The following is a 14,544-nucleotide window of genomic DNA, read 5'->3' on the forward strand; positions in this document are numbered from 1 at the left end:
AGTCGTACAGCCGCACATATTTCAAAAGAAAATTGAGAGGACAGTCAATTATGGCTTGTTCTCCAAATTGACTCAGCTATTCAATTACATCTTCAAACCACTGAAGAAGCCCTTTAGACACTACCACATTGAATGAACCAAATTTAATTTTAAACCTGCTAATTTGCCTCAGGCTGGGAACGCTGTAACAGAAATCACATCCTGTCTCGTGGCTACACTCCTCCTGACGTGAAAGGCGCTATACAAATGTAATTTTATTGTTGTTGCCCTCAGTGTGAATAGAAGATTGACAGCCAAACCGTAGGGCTGGTAAAAAGTAGAACTCTAGTTAATACTTATCGTATTTGTAAGTTGACATAATACAAATTAGTATCATACAAATAGCTGCCCCCCAACATCCATAATTAATGGATCCAGGGACTGGCTATAAATTCATGATGCACTGAAACTTCAACAGCAACTGAAATGCTCCAGTGCAAGATTCTCCAAAAATACAAATGGTAACTTAATTGCTTGTGAGACTTATCACATTTTGAGGGAAAAAAAGACAGGCTAAAGAAGATGTAGTGATTTTAGATAGGCAGAAACCAGAATATGCCCACCATTGTTAAGGAGGGTTCTTACATACATCTTTGCATACATCTCTACAATGAGACAAGTCCACGACAAACTCGCCATGTTTTGAAAACTGTCTTGTTTACTGTATGATGCAAAATAGTCCACAGTCTGTTTCCCACATACTATACAGGCAAAAGCACTTTCTTTCACCTCCTTTATCAATATTAGCAATTAGTCTTAGGAATTGAATAAATGAACACAGGTATTTCAATATGCAGCTCCTCTGATTAGTATTCTTCTATATATTTTCATTGCTGTTTGCAATACCACAATACATGATTGCAGTCAAGCTTCTCAGTGAAATGCAGAAGGCCTGTAAACAACTTCTTTGAAGTCACAAGATTATCATGGGTTGATTGACTCACTCCCATCAATAGGCTAAGCTCCCAGAGGAAAACAAAACCCTCAGTTTTCATTCATTTATTGGAATTTTTCCATGTTGCAAAACCAATGAAACCGAATGATGCAAAACAGGCCACAGACTCTGCCATTTTTTAAAAAAATACGTCAGTCAAGAAAAAAAAATCCTCCACAATTTTCAGACCGACACGTGGAAAATCCCGCATGACTAAGTCAACTCCAAAAGACTTAGCACGTTTGTGCTCAGAAACAGAGTAGAGACATTAAAGTCTACATGTTGGCTATTTACAACAAAAACTTGCATTTATAGAGAGCCCTTCACGTGGAGAGCTTAAACTCGACAAGGTAGTGTCCATGATCAGATTCTAAAGAGACTGCGTACAGGAAACCCAACTGTCACATTTTTATTGTCTCATCTACTGTGCACTTGTTTACGATGATAATGGAGTGGATGAGAGTTTTAGCTGCTTTGCAGTGAGGTAGGGTAGAGGTGAGAAGTATTACGGATGTGAGGAACTAGATGAAAGGTTTAAAGAAGAGCTGAGGGTCAAATAAAATGTCAAGTTTTTGAACTGGCTCTGTGAGCTGAGTTAGCAACCCAAGAGGTTTCATACAAGTGCCAGCGATGAGGAGCTGAGGATGACTGGTTTTAAAAGCACAAATTTTGTTTTTCACCTCAGAGTAACACCTTAATCTACAGAAGACAAATAGATCAGTCACACATACCACCTAATGAATGCAGGTTATACGTACCATATAGTATGAGTTTTAGTCCATATTCCTGCCCTTCCTAACGGATTGCTTTCATCATCAGTCGACTCCCTTTCCTCATCAGCTTGAACACTGAACTGCCTGACAGCTTGGTAAACAGTCATGTTGTAAGGCAGCAAGTGATCTCCAATGTAAAACTGTAGTCTATGCCTTACGCTCCCTGAATTCAAGAATTGGGCAGCCTAAAGAATAAAATGGAGAGAGGTAAAAGCTGAGCAATTATGTGAAATAGTCAGCATCACAATAATGAATAAGCAAAGAACATGCAGCACGTTTAAACAAATGTAGAGCAAAGAAGGTTATCAAAATTCTATAAGCTCTTTTTTTTAATATAAACCAGAGGTGCTACTGCACAAACTCGTTGTTGTTAAACAGGGGAAGACACAGCACAGATGCCACAGTAAAAAAAAGTATGATGCAACTGGGCTAAAGGCTTCTGATCAGCATTTTGGCTGTGAAGAAATACCAGTGGTGATGTCGTATTCTGGAACCGGAAGCAGATTGCTTTTTGCTTTATTTTGGGCTTTCAGGTCACACAATATTCTACAACTCCAAGCTGATTAAGTTCAGCATTTGGAACAGAGAAAAAAACAAGTTAAAGACAGATTACACTTCAGTGTTCAGGCTTTAGTTGCAGTGGGCCCAGTGACCAGGGCCAACAGTAATCTCAGGGCAGTTAAATTACTATCTAGTAATTTGCAGATTCTCAGTACTTGAGACAAATGGTCTTACCAGTGACTCATCAATCTCATCATCCGAACCATCATCATCACTATCTTCATCTTCTTCACGTATTCTTCCATACCCTTAAAATTACAGAAACACTTATGTCAAAATAGATCCTCAGTTTCAGACAAACACTGGGATTGATACAAGGTCAACCACAGACCGATAAACATAACAGGACAGATTTTACTAATGCAAAACAAATGAACACCCATCAAGCAAGGTTATGTAAGGGAGCTCCAAAGTGCTATGCAACATTGGGGCACAAATTCATTGCTAACGAAACACTCCAGTAATGAGTGTATCCTATAATGAATTTTTTGGCAATATGGGAAAATTTAGAACAATTGGTCCAATCATTAGATTTAGAGTTGGGTAGAATTACTTTATCTGCAATAGTCTAACCTTGACAAGACAGCATGGTTCTCTGTTCTACAGATTAACGTCTGCAATTTCTTCACACTGACTACTACCAATCTTAGGCAAACCACATTAGTAAAGGAATAAAGTGGAGGGTTGAGCACTCAGCCAAGGAGGTGTTTTTTCTTCTGACCAGTCACATTTGGAGTCCATTCAACCATAGCCTAATACAGATTTCTACAGTAAATTCAGATTTTCTGCAGAGTAAATGTTCAACCAGAAGAGATTACAAAAAACACAAAATTAACTTCAATTAAATATTAAATGGGCAACTCAAGAGTTTAAACTCTGAATACTTTTGAGGCAACTTGGCTAATAGACCCAGCTTGTACATCAATTAAAAATTTCTTCAAACTTCTCACTGTTTCTATTCCTTAATTTTAGTATCTTCCAGCCATTCAAAAATGGATATTAAAACTACATATGCATTTTAAAAAGTTCAAAGGAAATTTGGTTAGCAATAGTTAACTGTGGTACTCGCATACAATAAGAAAACTATTGAAAGAAAGCGTGTGCGTTCTCTATTGCACCAGGTGCAGCTGTTCAGATGCAAAACTGCAATTGAACATTTTGGTCTCTCCATTTATATGAAACAATTACCAAAAACATCACCTGCCTGAAATAAATACCCGCTTCCCACCCGCTACAATAGACAAGGACTATTTTTTCTGTGCAGTAGAACACAACACAAGTAGTAAGGAAATAAACTTTTACTGCATAACACAGAAATAAAGCAGCCGCCACCTCTGACTACAAGATATCTCTCAATAGCCTGCACTAAAGCCAGGGGATCGATCTTCACAGGACCACCCTTCCACTGTTTGACATTGGTGCTGTCGGGATGTCTCTGCAGCTGACATTTTAACTGGTGTGTGTTGAAGAATTTCAGGGCCTGTGATCCTCTGTTGGGGGAAAAAAAAGTACATTGTAATTGCAAACAATTGAAGTGAACTCAGTAGATGAGCACAGGACTTCAGATATAGGCCCATAAGAATACAGCTGCAACAAGATTGCTTTAGGTGATGTTTCTCGAACTGAAATTACAAACCATGTGTCTCAGAAGATACTGTATTAGAACATAAGAATAATTGCATTTGATATAGCACCTTATCACATTGGTGAGATGTCTCAAACAGCTTCACAGAATATACTGTAAAGTGAATTATATTTTTGTGGGCAAAACACAGCAATTGCGCACAGTAGTGTCCCACAAACAGTCATGGATTGAGTGATCAAATTATAACTTTTTTTTGAAGGATTATTAGAAATGGCATTTTTAAAAAAGATAGAATGAAAAAGGATAAAATTACTTTTAAAATAGTTTCCTCCCAAAACCATGGTAACGTTCTGCTTAGCAGTTAGGTTTTAACAACTTAGGAAGGGAGACAGTTTGCTGATTAACAGGGTTCTATCAACAAGCTGCTCTACTGGCTGGTTGGACACCTTCCAACCAGCATCCTGTGGCAAACAGAGGTTTTCAACCCTGATGCTCTTAACAGCAATTTTACCAGTTAGAATGCTCAAGGCAACAAATCTTACCTCTGAGGTAGGAACCTTTACTTAACATTTCTGTATTTCGAGAACACATTTTATAGTGAAACTCAATCTGACAGATGTGCGGAAATAATTTTTTTCCAGTAATGTTCATGCAAAACAATACCTGCTGCCGGTTCCATTCCCACTAGGAAAGTCGTGCACCTTCACTGGAAACTGTTCCATTTGGCTCAGACAGTTGTTCATTTTGTGCACAAGTGCCAACAGAGGTCCGTTCCCTTGCGGTTCCAGTCGCCCAAGAGGTTCTTCTCCTGGAGGCTTTAATGTAGATTTTAAAAGTTGAAAAAAAAGCCTTACGTGATTCTTAAAAACATTTTAAAAGATATATACAATATATAAAATCTTCTTCTCCATCTCCTAAAAAACTTTCCTATCTAGCATCCTTCAACTGCCAAACCAATGCCTGGATCAGTTATGCAGCACCATATGGAAAGTGTGTTGTTGGGCGCAGGGGACTGATAAGGTGCTATACCTCCCATCTTACATATTCAACTCCTCGCACCCCCAGCAACCACTGACATGGATGGTAGTCTGAAAGGTAGAGTTCAGGCATTTAGAACTTGGTAGATAGTAGCACATTCCTTGGGTATTCAGTGAATTCTGCAGCGTTGCACATTAAAGAGCATGCAAAACAGGTTTGTGATGGGATGATTAAATAGAAACCAGCATAAGATCTCGACTGGCCAAATAAATACATAAAAGTTGATGTTTCAAATTTAAATGGTGCAGATTCAAAACCAAATTATGTGTGTTGATTTTAAATAACTTTCAACATGAAAAAAAACACAAGAAGCTTATTTTTTATATAGATCTCATAATATAAATTAATAAAATTAGTTTAAGAAATACATCAAGATGCATACAGGTTTAAAAAATATGAAATAGTGATAAAAGGATATGGAAAACGAGCAGGAAATTGACAGAGATGCAGTGAATGAGCTGGCACATCTCAGTCTCAATGGCCTCCTCCTCTGTTGAAATTTTATACCTTTAGCAAATACCAATATAATTTACATTTATATAAAGCTGTATATCTCAGGAGCAGCTCCCAAAGCATTGGTCACTGCTGGCTGGGCACCTGAGATGGAATGTCGAAAATGGTGAGGTGGGGAAAGATGAACGGAAGTGTTGTCAAATGTCTTAAGTTGAACCTTGCACAAGGTAAAAGAGAAAGCGAGTCAGAGGGATTCCAGGATGGAGTTCCAGAGACCAGGGGCAGAATGGCAGGCAATGTTGAGTGGGCAGGGCTGTGTTTCATGAGCAACAACTGGGTGAAATAGGAGGAAGAACCCCAAACAGGAAGAGTTCACTTCTGAAATATAGGGAGCATGAGAAACAAAAATTGCTTACAGGATAAATAAAGTACAATCCTCCTGCTTTGTCACTATGCCTTGAATGCAGGTACAACAGGCATGCTCTGACCTACAGATGGCATCAGTGACTGTTCCACAGCCACTTTCGATCAACAGAATGATTCTGGAGAAGTCACTCTCCAGCCATGACCGAGTTTCCATTTTAATTGCTGACTAAATATTTGCCTCGATTCAGTGCTTTCGTGTCAGAGAAATCATTAGGAACCTCGACTACGAAACTAGGACTCGGAGAAGAGCACAGATGTTTCTAGGACTGGGGCTCTTCAATAATATGAGACAGTTTTACATTTGCAAAAATATGTCTAGACTGGGGGGGAGGGGGAGGAAAATGGTCAAAAACACATTGCAGCTTTTTAAATGCCAGGTATGAATAGATAAGATAATTTGACCTTAGACTGAACACAATTGAAGATATTGGTTTAAAAAAATGAGAATGTTCTCCACCATTCGCTTCTATTTCTCTCCCCCCTTCACAAACGTACAACAGCAGATGTATGACATACACTTCTGTAAAAAGCAGCTGACGCTAACTTGGGTGAATATCAGATTTCAGCGCTGCTGGAAGACTTAAGAGAGGCAAGGACAGACACAGTAATTGGATGGAGTTGAATTCATGAGGACATTAATCCATAGTTTGTGAAAGGACTTGCTTGGCTGAAGCTTCACACTTTAAGCTTCAGATAGTGCCAGAGCTTTGTCATAGGTCAAATTTTGGGTGTGAATGTGTGTGAATTTCCCAGTTTTAGGGATGTTCCCAAAAAATTGGCCTCTGGTCTCTTTTCTGGATAAGATAACTGTGCTGACCCCAAGAACCAATAATCAACCCATAAAATAAAACAGGTGGGAAGATAAGCCACCTAGTGTACGAGACACAAAGCACAGTGAGTGGGCTGTGCTCAGAAACACCTTCACTAAGCAGCTTCCAAACAGCTTTAACTTTTCTTTCTTCCATGCACGCACACCCATGACCATGTTTCTGCTACAACCCCAAAATATTCAGCAATACCATGACTGATTCTTTTTCTATCACTACTTCTGTGAAGAAGATTTTGCAAAATTTCACAGATTTATCTAACATTTCATAAAAGAATGTTTCAACATAAATTGATCGCACAACATAGGAATGAAATTTTTTTTTGGACACAGGTATTTTTTTTTTGGACAGCTTAGCAGTTGGCCTAAGCTTAACACACAAGTTACTCACCGGACAACCGAAGAACACGTGAAGAAACCGTCTCAATCTGATACGCCGGCTCACAAGGTCTTTGTCGCTTTTTGAAGTCAAATACAGCAGCAACTGTTTCACAAAGCCACTGTGCTGGATTTCGAAGGACGACACGTCGGACTCTGAGACTATTGTGCGGATTTCTAAAAGGCACTCAATCCCACCATCCGCCTGAAAACAAAAGGATTAATTGCTTTAGACACTTCAGTAACCCTTAGTGAGAACACATGAATACTTTCACATTTATGGCCTAAGGTTAAACAGTACATTTCTTATATATGCATTCTCCATTCAACATAGTAATTACTTTATAGATCTTACTGTATACTACTTAACTGCTGCGCAGTCATCAAAGAATATTAAGACTTAATTTGTAGTTAACGAAGGGTCAAAGCATTTCACCAGAATTTGTGGTTAACGAAGGGTCAAAGCATTTCACCAGAACAGAAAAACCTATATATGCATACAGTAACAACCTACGGTCCTATTTATGTTGGTTTAGTGATGGGAAGTAATGGGATGTGTATTGTAAATCACCCACTTTGAAATTTCAGGCTAGTGGGTAATCCAAGGCATTCCCCAAACAAGTGGAAAATGTAAGGTTACTGGTCACACAGTCAAGGAATGCAGTACAACATGAGAAATAAAAGCAAATGTTTCTACGAGCACCAAAATACCCCACAAGTATCCTGTGATCTAACCACACATCCATACTGGTTAAAAATGTTCGATTCACACCTGCAAGCTGAGCTGTTCAGTGGCAGTACAAAGTCTCTGTAGTACATTCAGTGCAGGATTGCTCGTGTCCACGTTCTCCGAGGTGAAGTAACGGTCCACAAATTTATGTGCCTGTTCCTTTATCCACACCTTTATCTTCTCTCTAAAGACAGAAACTCACTTAACATTCAAACATAACATGAAGGATGTACACAACTTTCCCAGATTCTTCTTGCAATTAGACATTTGAGCAAATGTTAACAACTTATTATCACATATCAATGAATCCTTGTATGTTTAATGTCCACGTAGTAATCGCAAGCAGAATTATGTGAGGGACAGGCACCTGGCACACAACACAGGGTGCAATTCCATGGAAAGCTCAGTTGGGCAATTTTCATTCATTGTTATATGCAAAATCATAACTTTAATTCTTAAAATCCGAGGCTACAGAATGGCGCACAAGTAACAACGTTTCATTCAGAAAGATAGGAGGATAATGAGCAAATACCTATTGTTGGACATAGTGTCCTTTGGGGTAACCCGAGCAATGCCACTAACCCCGGCCGTACGCGCTGGTTCTGCATTGTTGCTGTTGGTTTGTGTGCTTAATCTTCCCCAGGTTTTAGGATTTAAGCTCGCCAGGAAGGAAGATTTGGGAGACTGGGTGGCTGTAGGGCTCTTTGCTAAAAAAATAAAAGGTTAACGTTGGTATCAAGGCAGTATTAGTCAAACATAGTTCTATAGAGGTCTAATGTGTCCCATAGTTTGTTCCAGTGTAACCAGACTTGGCGTTTCACCCACAAAATACAGTCAATCCACTGTGAAGCATTTGTGAGACGTCTCAAAGACTTGATAAGACGCTATATTAAACAAAATCTGATAGAAGCATTTTAATGACCTTGACGAGAGCATGCAACAGAATTTCATTACAACCAATTTTGGCAAAGAGAAACTTAAAGGAATGACGTACACAATGCTAAGTCAGCCAAACAAAGGTGGAGATTTATTTGATGGTGCACCAACAAAGTGTTACCATTATTAGAGGTTCCTTAACCTCAGTCTGGATGCCTCAGAGAGAAAGGTGGGCAGTGAAGGGAAGAACTTTTACACAGAACTCTCTCCAGATCACGAACAAGACATCAGTTATTCATTAATGCCTCAAACCAATCAGATTTTGATTTCAATTTCTAAAAGGACATTCCAGTTATAATCCTTGCATCTGATAATAGTATCTTTCACTTTGGGAGGGATGACTCAAAGCACTTCACAGAATTTACTACAATGTGTGACATTGATGTGTACAGCAATGCCCCCCCCCAAACAGCCATGAAATGACTAATTTTATCAGGGGGATTTCTTTGCAAGGACGGCGGCAGAAACTCACTTTTCTTTGAGTGGTGGCATAGGATCTTTACTGTCCACCTAAACAGGCAGACCGGGCCTCTATTCAATCTCTCATCTGAAGGACAGCATTTCCAGTGCACTTCCAGCCTAGACTACACAAGTTCAAAGTCCTGATGTGGGGCTCCTCACTCAGAAGCAAGAGTGCTACCAAGAGCCAGGCTAACACTTGGTTTGTATGTATTTTGGGGAAAATGAGGCTTTTCCCCCCCAGTACTGCTTTCATGCCATGAACGTTTTGAAAGTTCCATGGTGTGGGAATACTCAAATTCTGCTAATAGTGCTTCCATTAGCTGAAAACCATCAGGACAATACAAAAGGGTTAGAGGTTACCTTGATTGTCTACTTTGTCATCATCTCTTGGAGGTGAATATTTTGTCCTCCTGGTTACACGTTTTGGCAATCTTTTCCTCTTTAAGACATCACTTAATCGTCTGAAATCAATAAAAAAAATTATTCAAGTTGTATTGGAAAGTACAGTACCACAATAAGCAGTTCAATTCACATAACTTGTATTGCTGTTGCACTACTCTCCGTACAGTGGAAACGTGCATGAAAGATCAGATTGTTACAGCTCAAGTGAATAGTCAAATCCAAACCTACCCTTGTGGACTTAAGTCCAAAGAGTCGTCCATACTTTGGAAGCTGGGGGAACCCAGATCTGCAACTGTATTGCTTGCAGCAGTGGGTGTGGTAATTGTGGCTGTAGTGCTCAGACCCCCTGCCCCACTACTGCCCGCCTTTGGAGGGCTGGTAAGGAGAGTCTCGGACTCTGCTAAGTTTTTCACTTGATGCATCACACCTTTTGGGGGAGAAAAAAAATTGTAATTATTGCTTTATACTACAACGAAGACAACCAAGTGAAGTTATATTTAAAACATGACATTAACAATAATCTTAAAATTTAATAACTCTAACTTCATTTAACATCAAAATGAATTTCATAAGACAATAAACACTGCCAATCCGAGATTTAATTTCACATCTTCCTTTCTACATGTATGCCACAGGTGGATTGCACCTCTTCTAAGCAGTTGGTTAAGGATTTTTACCTTCTCTTCTGAAGTAAACACTGAATATGTCTGGTAACTTCTGCATTAAAATCTCTGCCATCTGTAGAGCTCCGACAACTATCTTGAAATCTTGACTTGATAACATTGAAGCAATGTGGCTGCAGGAAACAGAAAATGTCAGTTAGAAAAGTTTCAAATGTGGCTGCCATCAGACTGTAACAGTTACTTTGGAATAATCAGTGCTTGATGTAACGTCTGTAACATTGAAATGTCTCAAAAGCATTTCACAGATAATTGCTGTAAATTAATAGTGACTTTCTCAGTGAACTCGGAAGCCAGATTACCTCAATGCATGCTCAGGTTCTGGAACAGAAATTTCCATCAAGAAACAAGTTACTGTAAGCACTTAAAATCTACACCCCAAACAGAAACACAATAAGAATCAACAATATATTTCTATAGCATCAACATACTCCCTGCAGCTTCCCCTCCTCAGCACACTGCACCATCTGCAAACTGAAGAAATTCTCTTGCACATCAGCTTCATGGAGCTGAGAGTGGGAGTCATACTCAGACCCTCTGGATACGACCCTGTTCTCTAGTCTGGTCATGTATTTTGTTGGCCCGCTAACCTCCGGAACTGCTTATGCATTGACGAGAAAGGCATTTTTCCCCCCCGTGAAATGGAATACCATGATATTGCATCACAAACAAAGATTCCCAATTACAAACGCTCAGTTTTTCTGTAAATCAACATTCAAATGGCTGTTCCTTTATTTTCCAGAATCTCATCTGGTCTGAGAGAGGGTAAAGTAAGGAAGGTAATATACAGTCAATTCACTTTACAGTATATTCTGTAAAGCGCTTTGAGACATCTCAACGACATAAGGCGCATATCAAATGCAAGGATTATTATATCATTGGTTTACATTATTATATACAAAAACTTTGGACTAATTTAAGAAACAGGCTAATAATACTACAATAGGAAGACAGTACAGTGGATAATGTGGAAGGAGATTAATTAAATGGGCTGAAGGACCTTCTTCATCCAAATTTCTTGTGAGTCACTCACATGGAGTGCACTATTGTAGCGGAACTACCTCCAACATCACCTCCATATCACACACGGTCCTGACACGGTCACAGCTGGGGGAATAAGGGACCTGTAAAATAATTTTTTACCGTAGCAGTTGAGGTGGGTCAGAAAGAGGCGAGATGATGGTCGATTCATTGTGGTACATAAAATTACTGAGATTGGATTCTGAACTGCAAGTTGATTGCGGTATCCATTCAGCAAAGTATACCAGGAGGCATATGTGAATAGATTAAAGATCTTTCTGAAGCACAAATACAGCTAAATTTATGCATTCCACAAGCTTGTTTTATAGAAGCTATTAATTATTTCAAACCAGCATGAAAATTTATTATATAGTTCTGCTGAAGCCTCATTTCTGTGGAAACAGGTTCAATTTAGTTGAAAAATGATTTATGTCACTTTATGTCACTCTTATGTCTGGAATTGTGATTTAAATCTACAGTGTGTACTGTTGTCAATCTGGGCAGCAGTGATCTGGAAGGGCCAATAATTCAAACCCTAGCCAACCTAGTACTGGCTAAAATCTTATCAGATTCCAAGCTCTCGTTATTTTTGCTGATCACTAAATGCATGACGTACTTTCCCAGTCGTTTGCCTTTGTGACAATTTATTGTTTTTGCGATATGTGGTTGACTTAAGATTTATTAGTTGACAAATTAAGCTTAACAATCCATAAGCTGCATTTTCACACACATCAAGCTTGGGAGAATAACCTGAGTTACTAATTATAATTATTAATAAATCACTTAATAACTTACCACCTGCAAAACTATATTACATGCACGCTATCTGTAGGGATCACATCATTTTTGAAATAGTGTTGCCTCACAACTTCACTTTCCCCACCCACGCTGCAGGGAGCTAATTTGTTGTCAGGAGCAGTCACCAATTCCATTAGGGTTCATCAAGATCAACAATGGGTACCAACTGGGATAGATCAATGATGGCAAAATACTAGCTTTCCGTCCCTCAGTGCAACATGCATAATTTAAAACTTCACCAGAACAGTTTCAAACATCTCTAATCAATAATTTACGTCAGATACCCACCTGGAAACAGCATGATTTTTCAACACATCCTTTAGAAGTTCAGCATCAGCAAAATAAATTATTCTAAGAATTGCTCTAAGGCACTTGTGTCTGACAGCAGGTCCAGCCGAGGAACTGTACACTTCGTACAACACACCAAACAATGTCTTTATAAAGCATTTCGCCAGCTCAGGGTCCTCCCTCATCAGTTGAGCACGTGCATCGTCTTTCCTGACTTCAGAATGACCACCTGGGGTGGCGGGGGGGGGAAGGGGGAGAGGAAGAAAGGGAGGGAAAAAAAAGCATAGCAGAGTTTTCAGATTGCACATCCATCCAGAAAAAAAAGCAATCAGATCTTATTGTACACCTGATAATAATCTCTCCAAAAACAATAATAAATTGGTCATTTTCAATCTACGACTGTTTGTGGGACATTGCTGTGCGCAATTGGCTGCCGCGTTCGCCCACAAATATACAGTCAATTCACTTTAGTGTGTTCTGTGAAGCGCTTTGGGACGTCCTCCCGACGTGAAACGCGCTATATCAAATGCAAGGATTATTATTATTTAGTTCAAGGTTGACTTTTCAAAGTTATTTTTCTCCCAAGTAAGAAGTAATCGATATCCCAACCTCTGCATTGAGCCACTGGGTCATTCATCAAAGCAGCTTAGCTAATTTTTTTTATATTCAGTGAAATCCACTTTGCTCAATTCTACCTCCCAGTGAGAGTGACCACATTCTATAGGAAGCCATGAATATAATCCACAGGGACGCTATGCAAGACTATATCACATCTAAGCCAGAATTTGGGTCACAATTAGCTGTAAGAGGTCCCAGACTATGCAAGGGAGGAAAATTGGAATCAGTATTCCTTTTTAATTCTATCCAGTCATCCCAAGGAAGTGTACATGTGTGGATATCAGGCAATACCACACTGAGTGTGCTGTGTTGCCCTTCCATGATCACAAAACCTTCGGATACACTAATTATCCAGCTACTAAGAACTCCCAACTTCCGTGCAATGTAGCCTAGCTTGGCCATGCATTTGCGGAGAGGAAAAGGATTGATTCTATACCCAAGTCCCCAAAGTGTTTGCTTTATCTTAATTTGAAGACTGCATTATTCAGTGGATACAAGAACACCAGGAAACCATCTCAAAAGCTTTCAGACTTTAAATCAAGTGGAGTAAAACTAGAGGTGGGACATTTGTATCTGCTGCTTTGATCACAAGGCAGGTTTTTAGCTGAGACCTAAATGCACGCATTGCAACCCTGTGTCCACCAAAGTATGAAATTGAAATATTGGTGGGTACATGTTAACCCGAGTGGGTACATGCTCACCCTGGGTTACTGTTTGTTGTGTAAAGAGGTTCTCAATGCAGAAGTATGTTAGCCATTAGTAACCCATTTTCTCGCTAACCTACGCAAAACTTATTACAGGGGAACATAGGAATAAACAGAACCAGCATAGACCATCTGACTATTCCCAAATCTGTTCTTATTAACATTGCACACCAATAGTAGGAAGCAGGAGAATTAACTGAACAGAGTTAATTGTAAATGTAACACCCGAAGCACTGCAAAACTAGCAATGCCACAAAAGCTGAAGATGCTTACACTGTTTATTCCATGTCCAAACACTGTATATTCACACCAAAATATCTTGCCAGATAGCCAGTGAAATCAAAATAAAGCAACCTCATATTTCCGAAGAGCCAATATAACTTCTGAACGTTCTAGTTATCTCCTAACTGGGTCAATGGCAGGTCAGCACTTCTCAAACAAACCAAAGGTGACGCAGATGATTCCTCCCACCGGTCTCACTCACCAGTAGTAGAGTTGGCCAATGGATTTGGTTTTCTCTGAATAGCACGTGCTGTCCCAGTGTCCTCATTGATCTGCTGCATAGAGTTAAAATCAATAGTGTAAACTCGCCCCAATGTTGACAAGCTTATCTCATCCTCACCCACTTGATGGGCTGCCTGTGAAAAGAACGCCATAGCGTATGAAAATGATCACTTCTGCGGAACCAAGACTACACCTATAATAGGTGAACCTGGGAGCCAAAAGGATAGGATATTTGGAGCATAAGCATGCCAGATTCAATGTGAGAGGTAACTACAAATAGGAGATAAACCAGAATATTAAAACCTGGACTTGTGTGGGAAACGTATATCAGGAACTTTCAGTAGCTGAAAACACTGTTGTGGTTAATTTAGTCAATCTCAAAGTTCCAA

The 14,544-nt window shown here is 39.4% G+C and overlaps 1 protein-coding gene across 7 annotated transcripts in view; it reads right to left on the minus strand.

Annotated features, from left to right (window-relative positions):
• The window catches only part of trip12 (thyroid hormone receptor interactor 12), an 87,671-nt gene that overhangs the window by 18,709 nt on the left and 54,418 nt on the right, over positions 1-14,544 (minus strand). For 4 of the 7 annotated variants that reach the window (XM_042339267.1, XM_042339268.1, XM_042339265.1 and 1 more), the window contains 12 exons: positions 14,136-14,289; positions 12,330-12,558; positions 10,221-10,339; positions 9,772-9,970; positions 9,502-9,602; positions 8,276-8,450; positions 7,786-7,927; positions 7,027-7,218; positions 4,556-4,707; positions 3,640-3,797; positions 2,482-2,555; positions 1,732-1,931 (listed from right to left, as the gene is read on the minus strand). In XM_042339267.1, coding sequence (XP_042195201.1) covers positions 1,732-1,931; positions 2,482-2,555; positions 3,640-3,797; positions 4,556-4,707; positions 7,027-7,218; positions 7,786-7,927; positions 8,276-8,450; positions 9,502-9,602; positions 9,772-9,970; positions 10,221-10,339; positions 12,330-12,558; positions 14,136-14,289 — 1,895 coding nt within the window. The remainder of the gene's footprint in view (positions 1-1,731; positions 1,932-2,481; positions 2,556-3,639; positions 3,798-4,555; positions 4,708-7,026; positions 7,219-7,785; positions 7,928-8,275; positions 8,451-9,501; positions 9,603-9,771; positions 9,971-10,220; positions 10,340-12,329; positions 12,559-14,135; positions 14,290-14,544) is intronic. The other 3 variants (XM_042339271.1, XM_042339269.1, XM_042339270.1) reach the window with 2 other exon arrangements.

This window comes from Callorhinchus milii, unplaced genomic scaffold, assembly GCF_018977255.1.
Source record: "Callorhinchus milii isolate IMCB2004 unplaced genomic scaffold, IMCB_Cmil_1.0 Scaffold11, whole genome shotgun sequence".
Classification (NCBI taxonomy): Eukaryota; Metazoa; Chordata; class Chondrichthyes; order Chimaeriformes; family Callorhinchidae; genus Callorhinchus; species Callorhinchus milii.